The following is a 21308-nucleotide window of genomic DNA, read 5'->3' on the forward strand; positions in this document are numbered from 1 at the left end:
GGTCTTCGGAGAGTTTTGATTAGCCAAGGGCTCTTATGAGAAGTTCTGCAACTCTGGGCCTAAAACAGATCACCGATCCACAGACATGAATCACTCTGCAAGTCACGAGAGGCAATCTTCTCTCGCTGGTTCAAGTTCAAGCTCCAATTCCAAGGCTTTCAAGTCGGTTTTCAAGTTTTTGGTAGACGCTTCACCAGCCACTGTTAATATGCCCCCTCTATCATGATTAAACTTCATCCAGGTAAGTATTTCTCCGTTGCTTCCTACACCAGCGGCAGAGTTCAAATTGGTGTCCACGGTGATGTGGCGTGTTCCTAATTACTACTGATCTGCAGTATGCAACGGGGCTGGATAGCTCGCCTTAAAGGGGAAATGTTTGTAGCAAGTGTAAGCAAGTTTTACGTCACCGATATTCCTTAGCTACAGTGGTAATCTAATAATATCAGCGTTGTCGATACCACGGTCTCGTGGACAATTTGCAAATACCCTAACAACTTAAAAAAAAAAAAAAAAAACTTAGATTTGCCTACTTAAGAGCTTTTATGCATGCCATATTCACGGGTCGCGCTCTTCATAACGTTTGCTCACTCACCAGAGTTCGGTAATATAAAAAAAAAAAAAAAAAAAAAAAAACCTGAGTAATTGGTGATTTGGCTGTTATGCATACTGTAGTGGTTATCTCTAGTACAATGGCAGTAAATTACAAGTATTGTAATTTCAAACAAGTATTTTTCAACATATTTAGGCCTACTTAAAATTCATATTATAAGTCCCTTAATACTTTAAATTAGATCTTCAATATTGGAAAATGTGTTCAATCGCTGTGATACTCAACCTTTCCTGGCGACTACTTAATCCACAGAAATAATAGAAATAATTTATGTGATGGGTTCCACATTAACGTACAGAGAAATGCAGACTAAGGATGCTCCGGTCAAAGGCTACATATACTTAGCCAAAAAACTGCTATCTCCATAGAACTAACAGTCATATTAGTTTTATCAAGTCATACCAATCACCAGAACTAATCAGCGGAGGGGACTCGAATGTCATTGTCTTTGCTCAACTGTATGATTTACATGTTGTATCTTCTATTCAAGTCTCAACTGCTGTTGTGGCCAGCGATCTCCCATCCATGAATTGGGCTATGTCCGCAAAGAGCAACTTGGGAGCCATGTCAGGCATGCTGCTCATCTGAGAAAAGGATTCTACGCTCAAAAAACAACAGGATATGCGGTGGGTCTCCGTTGTGTATGCGGGGTTTGGCTCGGAATGCCCCACAGATAATTTTGGAATGGTAATTTCAAGGGTGAGTAAGCATATTGTTTTTGTCTATCCCTTTGGATATGGTAAGGCTGCTGCTCCCGGCACAGGGGTCGGAGTTTCAACAGCTCGTTTTGCAGCTTCGATTACCTCTCACCTACAATTTTAAAACTTTTCGCTTTGTTTAACCGGAATCATACAAGATGCAGACTCAAGAGTGTCAACATATAGACAATATTCCAAATGGTGTTGATGAATTATGTAGCTCATGTGTAGCTATCTCTAGTCACTGATTAGCTTATTCTATCTCGATAATCTATAAATCTTATCCCGTGGGCAGGATTCATGTAAAATTAGGGTTACCTAATCACTAACCCAGGAGGATGTCGTTTAGCTCCTCTCAGCGCTGTTGTAGTCTTTAAAAAGCAATTCCTTTAATGAAATTCTCCCATTGCTTGAACTTTGAGTGTTGTAACCTTGCAGATGTTGGTTATGCTTTAACGGCAACATTACACACGAAGTAAGTTAGAAAAGCAAAATCCATCCAATATCCCGTCCACAATGGTCTCTTTTCCTATTGTTATATTCAGATTGTACCTGTGTCTGTTACAGCGTTCATGGCTCATGCATCCAGGGGATTCACTCCAGGAGCTAAATACTCTGATTTTCCTCAAGGTCTTTCCTGATTTAAGTTTTCACCTAATTCTACTCGCTTCTTAAGAACTCTAAAATGACTCTCAAGGCTCCCTTCTCATCTATGATTAAATTCCCCTCTATCCTAATTAACGGAGCACTCCTCTCTGAGCCTGGTTCTGGTTCAGGACTCATTAGTTCTGCCCTCAAAAGCCGCAGTCTATCTCCCTCCCAGTATACTGGTCATTCCTTCAGGATCGGGGCAGCCACTACAGCAGCTGATGGTGGCATTTCTACTTCAGCTATTAAGATCCCTGGCATATGGTCTTTCTCTACATTAGAGTCATTTATAAGACCCGATTCAAAAGTCATCCTTGAAGCTCTGCAAGCTCTCCAGTAACGGTTCAGGTAAATACTAGGGGTGGAACGGTACATGTATTCGTATCGAACCGAAACGGTACGGGCGTCACGGTTCGGTGCACGAATTTACACGGAGAATACACGGTATAAAAATAAATAAAACTCGCGTGGAAAGTAATTAATGTAATGCGGAACTACTGTTAGATACGTGGGTTTTTCTTTAGGGACACATAATCTGTAGCAACGTTTACTTCAAACGTTGGCTTTACACGCGCGTCCTATTCGCTTTGGACTACCGTCGAACTAGACGCGAATTTGACGCTGTGTGTGTGTGTGTGTGTGTGTGTGTGTGTGTGTGTGTGTGTGTGTGTTCTGGTAATCATCACTTTGTGGGGACAAGAATCTGTTTACACAGTCACCTAATGGGGACCTCTTGCGTTGTGGGGACCAAAAATCAGGTCCCCATAAGGGTAACCCATTTAATTGGATAGTGGAACTGTTCTGAAGGTTCTGGGCGGAGTTTTAGCATTGGCCCATAACACATGATTATCAGGTAGTATGCGTGTGTGTAGCGGGAGCTCTGCTGCGCCCCCAAACATTTTTGGCTGGTAATGCACTCACTTTTCCACACACACATTTTCCAATTATGGTTGGGTACCGCCCACTTCCGGGTCCTCGTTAGGAAGGAGTTCGACAGCAACTTGAAAATACAAGTATTAAATTGATAACGTTACCTCACATGGAGGACAAAGAAGATTATTTACTGTAGATGCCAACTAAGGATCTGAACTTCTACAGAGGATAAAAGTGAAGCTCAAGGTAAGCACATATATTAAACCAATTAAGTTAACTGTTAGGTTAATTAGATTAGGCAGCGGGCTAGCTAGTTAATGTTAGTGCTAATTGTTGAGGCTAACGGTAAGTGTGGCCTGACATTTTCTCTGTTTTTCCAATAAGCGATCACATAATCATACAATTTAATGTTAAGGACTTAATTTTAACTGAAAAGTGTCGTCTAGTCTGACTGATTGCTAATGGAGGGATTCGGTTATTAAGTTTGTTTCTCTGTCTAGTTTGCGTTGGACGGTGGCTTATTTTATACTTTAAATTAAAGATATGTTTTATAGGCATATATATATATATATATATATATATATATATATATATATATATATATATATATATATATATATATATATATATTATATACGTTAGCACTTATGTTTGACTGATCAGAAATTGTTTTTACATTTAAATGAACTCATAGGCAACATATACAAGCCACAGATCTTGACTAAAGTGCTTCACAGAGAAATGAAGTAACGTTAGGCTAAAATAAAACAAAAACTGACATGGAAAGTAGCTTTAAAAGAATAAATGAATAAACTTAGTTTTAATTATGACTGTAGTTAAAATAAACTGGGGTTTGTATGGTGAGCTCGTTCAAAAGAGTAACTTAGTTAGGTTAAGGACCAAATGAATAGTTAAATAATTGCCAAGGCTACCTGGGATTTTACAGATGTTGGTTTTGTGAGAGATTAGAGCCTGAGTGAAAATGGTGAGTTTATGCCCGCAAGGCTAGCATTGTGCCAGTCAATAAATCTGATGATATTATATTGTAGAGTTCAGATTTCTTGTCTTACATTGATACATATAATATCATTGTAATGCAGTAACATTACAATAACATTCTTATCTAGGCTACTTATTGAACATGCTAGTTGAATTCTGCATGTGTCCCCATTTTCAGTGTAATTTTTTTCACACTATTTTTTTCCTCTCAGTTTGTAATGCCACCACGAATCAGCCCCCTTAAGGATGCCATGCATCATGTTGTTTCAAAGACTGACAAAACATTCAAATTAGATGTGAAGTATATCAATGCAGTGAAAGGTAAGGTGGTGTGATTTTATCATTCAATATTTACCAAGATATGCATGTCCTAACCATAATCTTATGAGCACATTAATCAGACCTGAAATCTGTAAAAATCTGTTAATCAGAAAAAATCTGTATTTTGCAGGACGTGGTCTATTTGCAAAGGGTGACTTTTGCAAAGGTGATTTTGTTGTTGAGTACAGGGGAGATATGATAAATGATGCAGAACTGCAGAGAAGAAGAAAACGTTACCACGCATCCTGTGCTGCATTTATGTTTGATTTCAAGTGGCGAGGGAAAACATGGTGGTAAGAAGTCAAGTTGTACCAAAGCTATATTCCTTATGCAAAAAGATAGTAAAAATAAACTGATTTGTGGTGGTATATTGTAGTACTTGTAATCATCCTTTTCTCATGGTTTCATATTTAAGTATTGATGCGTCAAGAGAAGATGGATCGTATGGGCGGATCGTTAATGATTGTCACAAACATCCAAATTGTAAGATGAAGAAAATTGACGTCAATGGAAAGCCTCACCTTTGTCTGTTTGCCCTGGATGACATTAAAGAAGGAGAAGAAATTGCCTATGATTATGGAGGAGAAAACTACCCATGGAGAACACAAGTATGTTGCAAAGCACACTGTGGACAAAATAGCTCATATTTTGGCAACATGTGGCAAACAAGTTGGTTGAATGGATTATAATTTGATCTATTAGAAATCTATGAATCTAATTGATGTCTATTCCAATAAATTATATCCATATCCAATGTGGCATACAATGACCATGTTGCAACTAATGGGTGAAATATAATCACAAAAAAAAACCAATAATTAACTATGTAAAATGAATGTTTCACATTCTCAAACCATGTGGTATCTGCTTCAGATTTCTCTCTTGTGTTTCCATGATCTAACATCTTGTCATTTTGAATGTTGTCTCTTACAGATGACCAGCGCTCCTGTTAATACCAGCACAGCGAGTAACTCTGATCCTTCTCTCCAGTCAGAGACTCAGATGGATGATGAATCTGCTCAAATCAACTCTCCTCAACAGGTACGTTCACATTCATCACTAAAGATTTAGGTTTTTGTCATGGTGTAGTGATTTGTAAGCATATTTTGATGCGTATCTGCTGTAAATTAGTACATTAAACCGTTTTAGGACATGTGTCCAGTAGATTAGTGGCAGTGGAGTATTTAGGGCCAGTTTTATCCTTCAAGAGGATTTTTTTCTGCGTTAATTGTTGCAATAAAATGGACACTCACGACGTCCCCACAACACACTTTCAGTCAGTGTTTGAGCTCAAACCTGTGTTTTGAATTTGATGAAACTGGTCCCCATAAGGAACTATAACGTTGTGTGTGAAAGGTCCCCATGAAGCCGGTTTTAATCCAGATGTGTGTGAGCGCACACAGAGTTGGACTGGACAGGAATGCATGTTTTAGATGTAGTTGATTTGTCTCTCATTCTCAAACCATGTGGTATCTGCTTCAGATTTCTCTCTTGTGTTTCCATGATCTAACATCTTGTCATTTTGAATGTTGTCTCTTACAGATGACCAGCGCTCCTGTTAATACCAGCACAGCGAGTAACTCTGATCCTTCTCTCCAGTCAGAGACTCAGATGGATGATGAATCTGCTCAAATCAACTCTCCTCAACAGGTACGTTCACATTCATCACTAAAGATTTAGGTTTTTGTCATGGTGTAGTGATTTGTAAGCATATTTTGATGCGTATCTGCTGTAAATTAGTACATTAAACCGTTTTAGGACATGTGTCCAGTAGATTAGTGGCAGTGGAGTATTTAGGGCCAGTTTTATCCTTCAAGAGGATTTTTTTCTGCGTTAATTGTTGCAATAAAATGGACACTCACGACGTCCCCACAACACACTTTCAGTCAGTGTTTGAGCTCAAACCTGTGTTTTGAATTTGATGAAACTGGTCCCCATAAGGAACTATAACGTTGTGTGTGAAAGGTCCCCATGAAGCCGGTTTTAATCCAGATGTGTGTGAGCGCACACAGAGTTGGACTGGACAGGAATGCATGTTTTAGATGTAGTTGATTTGTCTCTCATTCTCAAACCATGTGGTATCTGCTTCAGATTTCTCTTTTGTGTTTCCATGATCTAACATCTTGTCATTTTGAATGTTGTCTCTTACAGATGACCAGCGCTCCTGTTAATACCAGCACAGCGAGTAACTCTGATCCTTCTCTCCAGTCAGAGACTCAGATGGATGATGAATCTGCTCAAATCAACTCTCCTCAACAGGTACGTTCACATTCATCACTAAAGATTTAGGTTTTTGTCATGGTGTAGTGATTTGTAAGCATATTTTGATGCGTATCTGCTGTAAATTAGTACATTAAACCGTTTTAGGACATGTGTCCAGTAGATTAGTGGCAGTGGAGTATTTAGGGCCAGTTTTATCCTTCAAGAGGATTTTTTTCTGCGTTAATTGTTGCAATAAAATGGACACTCACGACGTCCCCACAACACACTTTCAGTCAGTGTTTGAGCTCAAACCTGTGTTTTGAATTTGATGAAACTGGTCCCCATAAGGAACTATAACGTTGTGTGTGAAAGGTCCCCATGAAGCCGGTTTTAATCCAGATGTGTGTGAGCGCACACAGAGTTGGACTGGACAGGAATGCATGTTTTAGATGTAGTTGATTTGTCTCTCATTCTCAAACCATGTGGTATCTGCTTCAGATTTCTCTCTTGTGTTTCCATGATCTAACATCTTGTCATTTTGAATGTTGTCTCTTACAGATGACCAGCGCTCCTGTTAATACCAGCACAGCGAGTAACTCTGATCCTTCTCTCCAGTCAGAGACTCAGATGGATGATGAATCTGCTCAAATCAACTCTCCTCAACAGGTACGTTCACATTCATCACTAAAGATTTAGGTTTTTGTCATGGTGTAGTGATTTGTAAGCATATTTTGATGCGTATCTGCTGTAAATTAGTACATTAAACCGTTTTAGGACATGTGTCCAGTAGATTAGTGGCAGTGGAGTATTTAGGGCCAGTTTTATCCTTCAAGAGGATTTTTTTCTGCGTTAATTGTTGCAATAAAATGGACACTCACGACGTCCCCACAACACACTTTCAGTCAGTGTTTGAGCTCAAACCTGTGTTTTGAATTTGATGAAACTGGTCCCCATAAGGAACTATAACGTTGTGTGTGAAAGGTCCCCATGAAGCCGGTTTTAATCCAGATGTGTGTGAGCGCACACAGAGTTGGACTGGACAGGAATGCATGTTTTAGATGTAGTTGATTTGTCTCTCATTCTCAAACCATGTGGTATCTGCTTCAGATTTCTCTCTTGTGTTTCCATGATCTAACATCTTGTCATTTTGAATGTTGTCTCTTACAGATGACCAGCGCTCCTGTTAATACCAGCACAGCGAGTAACTCTGATCCTTCTCTCCAGTCAGAGACTCAGATGGATGATGAATCTGCTCAAATCAACTCTCCTCAACAGGTACGTTCACATTCATCACTAAAGATTTAGGTTTTTGTCATGGTGTAGTGATTTGTAAGCATATTTTGATGCGTATCTGCTGTAAATTAGTACATTAAACCGTTTTAGGACATGTGTCCAGTAGATTAGTGGCAGTGGAGTATTTAGGGCCAGTTTTATCCTTCAAGAGGATTTTTTTCTGCGTTAATTGTTGCATTAAAATGGACACTCACGACGTCCCCACAACACACTTTCAGTCAGTGTTTGAGCTCAAACCTGTGTTTTGAATTTGATGAAACTGGTCCCCATAAGGAACTATAACGTTGTGTGTGAAAGGTCCCCATGAAGCTGGTTTTAATCCAGATGTGTGCGAGCAAGGTTTGCTGGACAGTAATTTTATTTTTTTTCTTGCGCTTTTTATTTTTACATTTCAAATACTGTAATAATGTAAAATGTTGTTTATATACTCTTTTCTTTTTACAGATTGTGATACAGCTCCGAAATGAAAATGACATTTTTGTACCAAGACTGAGACGGACTAAAAGTATCATGGTAAGTTCTCAAGTCGCAACAAGAGATTCAATGGCTATGTTTACATGCACACGTTGGAGTTTTTCTCTCTTTTAAATTTTAAAATCCTCGATAATTTAAAAGCGAAAGTTAAATGTGCACGACTGCACGGGCATTCATAATTTGAGTTCATTCCTATGGAAGCTCGCTCTGCTCACTCTTTACATATGATTAAGGTGTTTGGATATGAAGGCAATATCAATTAATTTATGTAATTAATATATTCTTATGTGATAAATCATTTTGACTACAAAATATCAGAGAATCAAAAATTTGCATCCCCTTTACATTAAACCCAAAACCCATCAGATGTCCTTATTTTTGTCAGATCAACTGCCCAAAACGTTTTATTACACTTAAGAACTTTAGTATAACAAACAGTAAGAAGCAGCAAATCATCACATGTAACTTGTAAATTTAAAACAAAACAATACTTGAACAGTACATTGATTATCACAATAGTTGCCAATTTATGTCTGTTAATGATCAATTAATTAAATGCAGCAGTTCTACCTATTTCTAATTAACTTTTTAATATATATTTTTTTTCATTTAAGATGAAAGACATGGATCTTCAAGATTCTGGTGAGCTCTTTGATTCTACACCAGAGAGTTCAGATAATTATGTCCCAGATACCACTTCCAACAGTGACAGTGACAGTGATGTTAGCCTTACACTGAACCCAACAAAGCATCAGCTTCTTGATGAACTGGATATGAATGAATCTGCCTCTGTAAGCTCCCCTGACTGTGACACAACAACGTCAGACAAAATGCACAGCCTTACATCTAAAACATCTGAAACAGTAGAAGAGCCCAGTTCAGACTGCGTATTTGTTAATGCATACCAAAAAAGAGATGGCGGTAGAGTGTATAACAAGAGACATTACTGCTTGTATTGCTCCAAACCTTACGCTAAGATGGCAAGGCATCTAGAAAGTTCACATGCAAATACATCTGATGTGGCTAGAGCTCTAAGCTTTCCAAAAGGTTCAAAAGAGAGAAAAAAACAGCTGGATTATATTCGCAACAAAGGGAACTATGCCCACAATGCTGCTGTTATGGAATCAGGAAAGGGGGAACTGGTGCCATTTAAACGACCACCTAAAAAAGCGCAGGGAGAGGATTTTATGCATTGTGCGTACTGTCAAGGACTTTTTACAAGAAAGGTCCTGTGGCGTCATATGCGTTCTTGTAGACTTAAACCTCAGTCAGTCCCCCCCAAACCAGGAAAAAACCGTGTTCAGTCCATGTGTACATACACAGGTCCTGTGCCTTCAAACATGACCAAACAACTGTGGGGAGTAATCAGTGCCATGACTCCTGACCCAATCACAGATATAATAAAAAATGACAGAGTAATTACTGAAATTGGGCAGCACTTGTTGAACAAAGGAGGGCTATCAGCCAAAAATAAACAGTATGTGCGGGAGAAGATGCGAGAATTGGGAAGGTTGATTCACAAGGCGAGGAGAGTCACCTCGTTAAAAACGATGGAAGATTGTGTAAATCCAAAGAAGTACATGGAGACTGTCAAAGCTGTGAAGTATACGTGTGGGTATGACAGTGAAACGGACAAGTTCATGATTCCATCGCTTGCAAACAAGCTTGGGAATTCCCTGGTTAAAGTGAGCAAACTCTTAAAAGCTCAGGGATTAATCTCAAATGACAAACAGCTTGTAAAGAACGCCAGTGAGTTTCTAGAAGTCCATGAGAGCAAGTGGAACGAGATGATCTCGGCTACAGCATTGAGGAACATCAGTGAAGCAAAGTGGAATGTGCCCACTATCATGCCCTTTACCGAAGACGTCCAGAAAATGCATACTTATCTCAGTGAAGTGCAAGACAAGTGGTTCAAAACACTCTCTGAAAGTCCCTCTACTAAAGCCTGGATGGATCTGGCAAAGGTGTGTCTAGCCCAGATGATTCTCTTTAACCGCCGCAGGGAAGGAGAGGTTTCGAGCATGCCTTTGTCTGCATTTCTATCAAGAGACACTTCTGATCCACATGAAGATGTGGACTGGGCACTCTCTGAAGTGGAAAAAAAACTCTGCAGACACTTCACAAGGGTTATCACAAGGGGAAAGCGTGGTCGACCAGTTCCAATTCTTCTGACTCCAAAAATGCTATCTGCCTTAGAAATCCTTGTTAAGCAGAGAGAGGCTTGTGGGGTTCTGAAAGACAATCCCTATTTGTTTGCAAGACCAGAAGCCATGACACATTTTCGAGGGTCAGACTGCCTCCGTGGCTTTGCTTAGGTGTGTGGCGCAAAGTGTCCCAAGTCACTGACATCTACAAGACTGCGAAAGCATGCCGCAACACTTTCAACCGTGCTGAATATGACTGACACAGAGATGGACCAGCTGGCAAACTTTCTTGGACACGACATAAGAATCCATCGTGAGTTCTATCGTCTCCCTGAGAAGACCCTGCAACTTGCCAAGATCAGCAAAGTTCTAATGGCTCTTGAGCAAGGAAGATTAGCTGAGTTCCATGGCAAGAACTTGGATGAAATTGGGATAGCTCCTGATGGTGTGGTATTTTATTTGACTTTTGTTTGATTTTTCTGTTTACCATCTATTCATATACCATGTGGTTTACCATTGCTAAGCTGTACTTTGAACTTCCACAGAAAAAGTTATTGACTGTGATGAGGAAGACGGGAGCATACAAGAGGGACACTGTTCATCTACTGTTGACGGTTTGTATTACTTTCAAAATACACTACTAGATTTTGCAGTTATTCATAGTTTTCAGTCACTTAACTTGTGAAGAAACATCATAGCCAACATTTAAAAAAGATTCTTCAGTATGCTGAACAAACGTTTTTTACGAAACTGCTCATTGTGTACTGAATCAAATGCCTCCAAGCTATTCTTCAAAATGTCTTACACTAAACATTTATTCTGGAGTGAATATTTTTTGTGGAGTTTACTACCATAAAAATAATTTTTCATAAGAGAAAGGTGCAAATTTGTCGTAAAATGCTAGCTGATCCGCTCTCTTCTCGTGTTGGTTGTGTCATGGCACTAAACGAACCATGTCAGATTGAGTATTTAACCATTTTATTTCATGTCTTAGTTAGCTTGAGCTTATTGTTTGATTAAATGTCTGCTGTAGTGTTGTCACGATACCAAAATTATGACTTCGATACGATACCAGACTAAAATACCTCGATATCGATCGAAAAATATGACAGAACTTACAATTCATTGTTTTATAAAGTTTAAGATTTAAAATGTGTTCCTTCAATGCTTTTTTTACCATTACCTTCCCTTTATTAAATATAATAATAATAATAATAATAATTAGCAAGTGCCCGTGTGTACGTCCTTACAAAGATGTTTGCAACATTGGCATTATTATCAATCATGTTAAAGGGATACTCCACTTTTTTTTGGAAATAGGCTCATTTTACAACTCCCCCAGAGTTAAACTGTTGAGTTTTACCGTTTTTGAATCCATTCAGCCGATCTCCGGTTCTGGCGGTACCACTTTTAGCATAGCTTAGCATACATCATTGAAGTGGACAAGACCATTAGCATTTCTAAAAAAAAAAATGACCAAAGAGTTTCGATATTTTTCCTATTTAAAACTTGACTCTTCTGTAGTTACATCGTGGACTAAGACCGACGGAAAATGTAAAGTTGTGATTTTCTAGGCTGATATGGCTAGGAACTATACTCTCATTCCTGCGTAATAATCAAGAAACGTCACTGCGGTACCACGAGAGCAGCAGGCGTAATGATATAACGCAGTGCCTGAAAATAGTTCCGTTGTGTTGACGGAAGGTAGCCTATTTTCAGGCGCTGTGTCATATCATTACGCCTGCTGCACTCATGGTACGGCAGTAAAGTTTCTTGATTATTACGCAGGAATGAGAGTATAGTTCCAAGCCATATCAGCCTAGAAAATATCGAAACTCTTTGGGTCATTTTTTTTTTTAGAAATGCTAATGGTCTTGTCCACTCCAATGATGTATGCTAAGCTATGCTAAAAGTGGTACCGCCAGAACCGGAGATCGGCTGAATGGATTCAAAAACGGTAAAACTGAACAGTTTAACTCTGGGGGAGTTGTAAAATGAGCCTATTTCCAAAAAAAGTGGAGTTTCCCTTTAACATTTGCTAACCTTTCACAATTCTGAACAGGTTGGGATGACCAAAATATTTCATGAAATGAGTTATTTAATATATTTTAAATGTAATTTTATAATGACAATACAGATATTTAATTCTATTTTTGTTATTTAAAATAAGCAAAAAAGCAAATTACAAACAATAGAGACAAATAAAATAAACAGTGCTTCATTTCTTTTTTGAATGCTACTGTTAAATAAACCTAGTACTGTAGCTGAAAAAAATAAAGTCTTCACTCTATAAATTAACTATAGACTGATTCTTAATAAATAGATACATTTATTCAGTCAAGCATTGGGTGATTCTCTATTTTCTGTTGTTTCATCAACATTAATTACACAGAATATTAGGCTGCTGGTCCGGCCCTTTAAGACCTGCACGTAGGCTACCCAATGGAACACATATGATTTATTTTTACAAATGGTTTACATTCACTAAAGACATACCCGACTGTGTTTACGTGAATACTCATCAGGATGTACATTTTTACCTAGAATTTTGATTATTCAATCCAAATAATCCACGAAAGAGAACTGAAGTGGCGATCGCATGCTGTGTGAAAGGCGTGTGTGCGCTCTTCAGGTCTGAGCTTGGCAGCGCGAGCATGTCCCGCGCTTTTTCTCATCATGCATGTTTCACTGTGCGTATATACACTCACCGGCCACTTTATTAGGTACCCCATGCTAGTAACGGGTTGGACCCCCTTTTGCCTTCAGAACTGCCTCAATTCTTCGTGGCATAGATTCAACAAGGTGCTGGAAGCATTCCTCAGGGAGTTTGGTCCATATTGACATGATGGCATCACACAGTTGCCGCAGATTTGTCGGCTGCACATCCATGATGCGAATCTCCCGTTCCACCACATCCCAAAGATGCTCTATTGGGTTGAGATCTGGTGACTGTGGAGGCCATTTTAGTACAGTGAACTCATTGTCATGTTCAAGAAACCAATTTGAAATGATTAGAGCTTTGTGACATGGTGGAAGTAGCCATCAGAGGATGGGTACATGGTGGCCATAAAGGGATGGACATGGTCAGAAACAATGCTCAGGTAGGCCGTGGCATTTAAACGATGCCCAATTGGCACTAAGGGGCCTAAAGTGTGCCAGGAAAACATCCCCCACACCATTACACCACCACCACCAGCCTGCACAGTGGTAACAAGGCATGATGGTTCCATGTTCTCATTCTGTTTACGCCAAATTCTGACTCTAACATCTGAATGTCTCAACAGAAATCGAGACTCATCAGACCAGGCAACATTTTTCCAGTCTTCAACTGTTCAATTTTGGTGACCTCTTGCAAATTGTAGCCTCTTTTTCCTATTTGTAGTGGAGATGAGTGGTACCCGGTGGAGTATTCTGCTGTTGTAGCCCATCCGCCTCAAGGTTGTGCGTGTTGTGGCTTCACAAATGCTTTGCTGCATACCTCGGTTGTAACGAGTGGTTATTTCAGTCACTGTTGCCCTTCTATCAGCTCGAACCAGTCTGGCCATTCTCCTCTGACCTCTGGCATCAACAAGGCATTTCCGCCCACAGAACTGCCGCTCACTGGATGTTTTTTCTTTTTTGGACCATTCTCTGTAAACCCTAGAGATGGTTGTGCGTGAAAATCCCAGTAGATTAGCAGTTTCTGAAATACTCAGACCAGCCCTTCTGGCACCATCAATCATGCCACGTTCAAAGTCACTCAAATCACCTTTCTTCCCCATACTGATGCTCGGTTTGAACTGCAGGAGATTGTCTTGACCATGTCTACATGCCTAAATGCACTGAGTTGCCGCCATGTGATTGGCTGCTTAGAAATTAAGTGTTAACGAGCAGTTGGACAGGTGTACCTAATAAAGTGGCCGGTGAGTGTATTTTACTGTTCTGCTTTCGTTGTTTAGTGAATGTAAACAGTGGAAGCAGAGCTCTGCACACACGTCCTGACTCCGACTGTCACACATCGACGCAAAATAAAGAAATACTGCTCTTATTGTTTAGAGTGATGTCACTCTTAAAGTACCGGTACTAATAAAATTTCATATCGTTCCGATTTTAATAGCTGGGTATCGCGATACCTTTCTAGTATCGGTATATCGTGCAACACTAGTCTGCTGTAAAGATGCAGTTCAATTATACTTGCAATAATGAAGAATTGCACAGGTTTAGGGTTTATTGTACTTTAATGATTTTAAATAATTAGTGCATAAGTGTAATAACACAGTGTATTGTCGAAGCAGAGACCAGGAGACATTGGGACATCTTTCAAGCAGGATTCTTTGAGAACTCGCTGTGCATCGCTGTAGTCATCCCAGTCTAGTCTAATTAAGCCAGTGTACCTTGTAGTCTATATGCCTTTTCAAGGGGGAGGGATTTACATAGAGGTGGAGACACTCTAAAACAAAGCATGTAAATGAAGTACGGAAGTCTGCTCGTTAACGGAAATTCCCCAGCCCTGATCTCATCAGCATAGCAGTGTGATTCAGATGCATAGGTGATAATCCACTCAGCCTGACTATTTAACGACTGGAACGGGCTCCTAGAGCCATTTAAAGACAAAGGCTCAATCCTAATTCACCCCTTGCCCCTACCCCTTGTTTTCGAGTGTACCCCTTGGCCCTTAAAACAGAGTTACAAGGGCCATGGGGTTGAAATATTCCCCTGCGAAATGGAACAACCCTTCATGAACCCAATACATCATCAGTCGTCGGCGATGGCTCTGACGTTACAGAGTTTTTACAGGATTTCTACATGACAACGACTGACAATCAGCGCAGCTGCTCTTAACTTTGAGGAAACATGATGATATAACATTCATTATAACATTATAACATTCCTTCCTCAATGTATGTCTTTTCTGTTTCGGAAAGGTAATTTATTATACAATTTCTTAATTCAAATCACTCTATTATTATTATTATAAGAGTAATTAAATTGCATGGTGGTGTCATCTGGGGCTAAATTTAAATGTTTAACCGTTTGCGAACCCATCTCGCGGTGATTCGCGATGCATTCTGTGAACCATCTCGTAGCCCTCCGTTTGGAGTGTGCCTCTAAGAAATCTCTGTTTCAAGGGCTATGTAGCCCTACCCCTTAGCCCTACCCCTCGATCTCAACAAGAATCGGGACACCCTACCCCTAGACGTGAACGCGCAAAACGGAGGGGTTAGGGCCAAGGGGTGTATTGGGATTGAGCCAAAGAGTGAGTCTCAGTAATCGGACTAATTTAACCTACAATAGAGAGAAACAGGACTGGCAGGAATCTCTTGCTGGAAAACTCTGATATAATCATTTATAACTCAAATGCAAAATTCAGTCTACTAAACTTTCTCAGTTTATATACCATTCTATTGGAACCTAAATTAAACATTTAATAAATTTGTAACACAACAATTATCAGCATTCTATAGTACATTTAAAGTGTATATCTTTCTGAAAATGTTGAACTTTGATTATTTTCTATAGAACCATCTTCAGAGGTGGCACTTCCTCCTACCGAGAGGAATGACATGCCGCCACCACCCAAGAGACGCAGACCACCATCAGATGAAGAGATGCCTTCAGGAGCCAGTGCTGTGAGGCCTTCTTCCAAAGGTGAACTCTTTACACATTTCTAAAGCCTTGTTTATACTCGACGCGTCCGCAAGAGCGCGAAGTGCGCGCGGCAAAAATGACGTCATTGCGGTGTGGGCGGTCGTGCGCGTTGGGTGCGCAAGACCCCATTTCGGCTGGCGGTGTGCACAGCACTTTTTGTAACATCGCGCGTGGCGCCGCATCCGAAGATGAACGACTTCGAGCCGAATCTGGCCGAACTGGTATGTCTGTACCACCATGTTTATGATCCTTCTATACACAGAGACATTTGTATTGATGGGCGACCATAAAAGCCTCTCATTTTGTGAATAGGAACACATTTACATTAAGCACCCAGTTTGCACTTGTATAAAGTAACTGCTTACATTTACAAAATAAGCCTACAATAGCAGAATTAAGCCCTGCTGATGAAATTAAGGTTTAAACACTCTTCAATAAGGCTTCAGTTGTTTACTAGTTTACATTCAGTGAAAGTGCAATAAACCTACTGCATTTATTACTCTTTTTATATGAATCAGAAATTAATAAACTACTAATAAACGGCAAACTACTTCTTCACTGCTGATTCCTGGTGGTTTAGAGGAGAATTACTCCGAGTCGCCCCCTGTCGTTTCACAGAATAGCACAACGGCGAGCGCGTCAAGTATAAACGCCTCGTCCGTTTGGAGAGGTGCGCGCGCAGTCAGCGGAGACTCGCGCTCGTGCGGACGCGTCGAGTATAAACAAGGCTTAAGACTAAATTAGACAATTTAGGAGCACTTTGATACCCAGATGTTAGACCAGATCACTAAATGCTGATTTTGTTTTTTGCTGTTTCCCTTTTTGAGACGTTTCCACCAAAATGTTAGCGATTTGAACACTTTGCAACTAAATTGTTCCTCTATACATGAATTTCAATATCATAATGCTCAGGAACCCATCAGTAGTTGTTTAGAGGGTTACTTGGTTGATTCTAGAATCTACTAGGTGCTTTGTGGCACGAGTAGGAACTGTAGCTGTTCTAATAATTGAAATATCAGGAATAACTATCTGGCGAGCTCCGGAGAGGGCGGCGAGTCTTGGACGGTGAGAGCGGCGAGGAGAAGTTGAAATCAGGTCAAATTTATGGTAATGAGCAATGACGCGGTTCGGCAGCAACCAATCGTAATGTAGAAGTGCTCCGTTTGAGAGGATTCCAGAGAACGCAGTCCTGTAACTTTTTGGTTCCAACCACATTATTTCCCAAGCAAAATAGAGGAGAGATTGATCATTTGAATTTGATAAGAAGGCACGCAACACTATTTATAGGCAAAAATTTTGCGCTAGAACACTTGTTTTTCAGCGGGAATGCAAATTAGAATAGCACTTAACCATGAACACAAAAGCCACACCACACAAATAGCTTTTAATTGGTTTATTTCATTAGCAAATTAATCAATGGAATGTCACTATAATTAAGTTCTTTCCATTGATCAATTTTCTGCAAAAATAACTATTGACATGCTTGTTTGCTTTGCGGCCCCTTTAAATATAGTTTTAAAAAAGACCAAGTATTCATCTACATCAGAGCGTCCACGAATATTTCCATGGCGTCGCTGGCAGAGCGGCGGCGGTGTGAACGTAGGGTATCTCCTGGAGAAGTTTGAGTGGATGGATGCATAAAAATAACTTCCAGCCAAGACATTGATCTTAATATATTTACCTTTTCCCCAATGATCATTTCAGGCCAAGTGACAATGCAAAAATCACTGTTTGATTGACAGTGTAATTCTATTTATAGATAGAGTGCAAATAATTTGTTTTGCAATATAGATGCTGACTAAAGATTTTTCTAGTTGACTAATAGTTTAAAATGAATGACTACTAATCACATTTTTATACTAATAAGCCTTAACTAATAATAATGAGCCTTTAATTGCCTATATAATACAAAGCCTAATCAGCGCTGAAGCGCGCACATAAAGCTCCACAGCGCACTGGCAAACATTGAACCATCATTACTAAACATTGTAATCTCTGCAGCCGAAAACATTACCAATAAATTAAGTCAACGATGCTGACTCATCTCCGCAGTGACGCGCATATATGCACGTTTCATATGGATTACATAATGAGAATAATTATTTTACACTTGAATTGGTTCCTTTAAAAGCAGACATTTCAAGCTTTCTATAGATATATTTATCGTGTGTGAGGTGAGTACACGCTGAGTTTCGGCTCATTTCTGTGACGCTCAAGTTTACTGAGACAGCAGAAAGCACATCCTTATTGTTTTCATTATTTTACAAAAGCAAAACATTTTTTAGTTATTGTGAGTTTACAGAAATAATAGAAAATGAAATTTGACCCTTTACAGTTTGCATTACTCTTATCTATATGAATAAAAGGACAAGAGTATTTTAAGTAAAATGATCGCGCCGGCTCCTCTATGTAAAGCGTCTTTCCACACACGCACAGATATGAGTCTAATAATAACACATTTATCAGGTTAACATTAGAGTGAGCGACTTGTAAGGTTGATACTACTCGCATGTTTCAAGAGATAAGCCATATTTAAGGTCAATGACTGATAGGCAAATGTTTGGATTTCCTGCCGACTGCCGTTATTGATCTGTCCGACACAGCCTGCGTGATTTCCTGCGGGGGTTTTTTTCCCTGCGACTAACCGACTAATAAAATCGTGGTTAACTATTAGAGGGCAGACCTAATAAATACTGATAATAGGATTTAGAACTTTGGATTGGAATTCCAGTACACACACTTTCTCATTTCAATAGTTTTTTCTGTCCACTTTTAGGTAAAAGTACCCAGAAGACACCCTGGCAGCAGACAGAGGTGCAGGCGGTGGAAAGGCACATGCAGCGATTCATCACATCGCTCACTGTACCAGCAAAGAGTGACTGTGAAAAATGTTTGAAAGCTGAACCAGGAGCGCTTAAGAACCGCGATTGGAAGACTGTAAAATTTCACATTTATAATCGTATTACAGCTTACAAAAAGAAATTCCAGTGCAAATAATAATAATGTGAAGATCCAACTCTGTCGTGGCAGGTTTTGTTCAAAGATGTTAAAAGGTTAAAGATGTTTTTGGGTTTACTAACCCTTTAAAACTACAGAAACACGTGTAGGCTATAGAATAACTTTATTTGAAATTGTTTGCCATATGTTTTATGATGACTGTGATGACCACCAGTCGGAAAGCATTGGTCGAACAATAAAGTTATTTTAAAGTTGTAGTTTGTTTAAATTCACATGTATGTGAAAGGAAGCATGTGTGAAAGTTATATATATTATACTTTTAATATCAGGACTTTGTTTTGAGGTATGACTTCATTTGAGTTATTTTGTGAAGTTGAACTCAATAAAAGTTGAATTCAGCCATTGTAATGTAAATTAATGTATTGAAGCTCAATTAGTAGTAGATTTTTTAAATAAGTATCAGGTGAATGAGTAGCAGCTGATGCTGGGAGGGTGACTGAAAAATTACAATTATAGAAAGAATATTTTGAAGTGGAATGGTTTGAATGTTTGACTTGTGGTTATGAAATGGGTTGGAAAATATCCAGAAAAAAATTCACTACTTGCATGCAATCCTTTGTTGCAGTTCTCCATTCACACACAATCCACTTCAATCACACTACTATTCCAATCAAACGTAGGCTTAAACACGGACTTTAGTCTGAGACTATCTTAAGCCAGGTCTGTGAAACCAGCCATAGGTATTCTATGCAAGAGTGAAGCTTTGCATCACTGGCACCATTTGCAGTCCTCACTATCTCTCCACATTAACTAATCGAAGTTGTTTTGTACTACTGTATATTTTAATTCTGCTTGGTTGTAGATTCAACCCATTTTTAAGGGCAAATGGAAAAATGCAATCTGAGGATTTACTTTATATAAATGCCTATTATTTGTCGAATAGTGATATACTTATTGTTCTATCTAGGTCCCCACAAATCAAATAAGAGGTTGTGTGAATTATGCAAATTAGGTCCCCTTAAATCAATTGGGAGGTTGTGTGAATTATGCAAATTAGGTCCCCACAAATCAAATGGGAGGTTGTGTGAATTATGCAAATATTATGCAAAGTAGGTCCCTATAAGACATGTCCACTGGATGTTTCAAAGGTCCCCATTGCGCATGGTCAAATCATTACTTCATCAATTCAGATATTTGAAGGCGTGTATAAGTTATCAAAGCTATGGTAAGTATCCCTAATTTTTTTTATACCTCTAGAACCTTTAGAAAGGGTGGTCCCCACAGGTGATGGTCATAAAGTTGGTCCCCATCCAACATGGAAACCAGTATGTGTGTGTGTGTGTGTGTGTGTGTGTGTGTGTGCGTGTGTGCGTGTGTGCGTGTGTGCGTGTGTGCGTGTGTGTGTGTGTGTGTGTGTGTGTGTGTGTGTGTGTGTACATACTCCGTCATTTTGTTCAGATCATTAAACCTGCAAAGTGTTTACTTATATTTGTGTACACTCGCAATAAAACACAACATTGTGCTTTTGTCACACTGTAAACTCTTGTCAAACTGTAACCTACAACTGTCACCCAACCAAAAACACACACTGTTTTTAAAAGCAAAACATATTTATCCAACTCCATTTCAAAACCGTCTGTGTGTTCCTTTTGGACATTCGTCATATTGCATTGGTTTTCATTTCTTGTCCTCGGAGCACTAATCTTACACATTCTACATTGATTAAAAAAAGAAAATCGAATGTGTTTTTAATGGTAGTATTATTTTATACAGAAATCAATTATTTATAATTCAGAAGAGAATAATGTTACATTGTCAATTAATAATGTTAATTAAAATTAAGGAAAACAAATATATTGATCTGAAATATAGCAAAATAATTTTAAATTAATTCAGGTACAATTACCAAACATATCGCAAGGTCTTTTTGTCTTTTTATTAATTTAATTAATAAACTAATTATATAAAACTATTGTTAGTGCACTACAAATAAACTGGTTCTATGCCTTTATTAAAAAAACTTATTTAAAAAATACAATGCCTTCTGCATTTTTGTTTTGCTTTTCCCTCCATTGTACCGAAATCGTACCGAACCGTGACGTCTGAACCGAGGTATGAACCGAACCGTGACTTCTGTGTACCGTTCCACCCCTAGTAAATACCTATGCAACTACTGGTGGTGGTGTCACGCGTTATCTATCTGGCGATAGTCCCAGCTTGAATAATTCGTCCTTGCGCCTATTGCTGGCAATACGGTCCTTAGGGGCCTGGCTTCGCGCAGCCTAGTGGCTTTTTCTATGCCCGTTTCGTCATGCGCAACATTAGCGGCCTAGCGGCTCAGCGAACCTGGTCTATGCGTGGCTTAGCGTGACCTCGTCTCTGCGTGGCTCATCGTAGCCTTGTCTCTGTGTGGCTCAGCATGGCCTCGTCTCTGTGTGGCTCAACGTGGCCTCGTCTCTG

General features: G+C 39.3%; 2 protein-coding genes across 2 annotated transcripts; both read left to right on the forward strand.

Moving 5' to 3' along the window:
• The first annotated feature begins 4051 nt into the window (after nucleotides 1-4051).
• LOC130097222 (uncharacterized) lies at nucleotides 4052-10707 on the forward strand. The gene is made up of 10 exons (XM_056264003.1): nucleotides 4052-4149; nucleotides 4280-4442; nucleotides 4565-4757; nucleotides 5083-5190; nucleotides 5692-5799; nucleotides 6301-6408; nucleotides 6910-7017; nucleotides 7519-7626; nucleotides 8089-8157; nucleotides 8733-10707. Exons 1-10 carry the CDS (start codon nucleotides 4080-4082, stop codon nucleotides 10431-10433), a joined length of 2736 nt encoding a protein of 911 aa, XP_056119978.1. The 5' UTR covers nucleotides 4052-4079; the 3' UTR covers nucleotides 10434-10707.
• LOC130097229 (uncharacterized) lies at nucleotides 10515-18887 on the forward strand. The gene is made up of 4 exons (XM_056264017.1): nucleotides 10515-10707; nucleotides 10808-10876; nucleotides 15762-15890; nucleotides 18667-18887. The coding sequence occupies exons 1-4, from the start codon at nucleotides 10515-10517 to the stop codon at nucleotides 18885-18887; spliced, it is 612 nt and encodes a 203-aa protein (XP_056119992.1).
• Nucleotides 18888-21308: the final 2421 nt, after the last annotated feature.

This window comes from Rhinichthys klamathensis, unplaced genomic scaffold, assembly GCF_029890125.1.
Source record: "Rhinichthys klamathensis goyatoka isolate OS25496 unplaced genomic scaffold, OSU_Roscu_1.1 h1tg000212l_1, whole genome shotgun sequence".
Taxonomy (NCBI): Eukaryota; Metazoa; Chordata; class Actinopteri; order Cypriniformes; family Leuciscidae; genus Rhinichthys; species Rhinichthys klamathensis.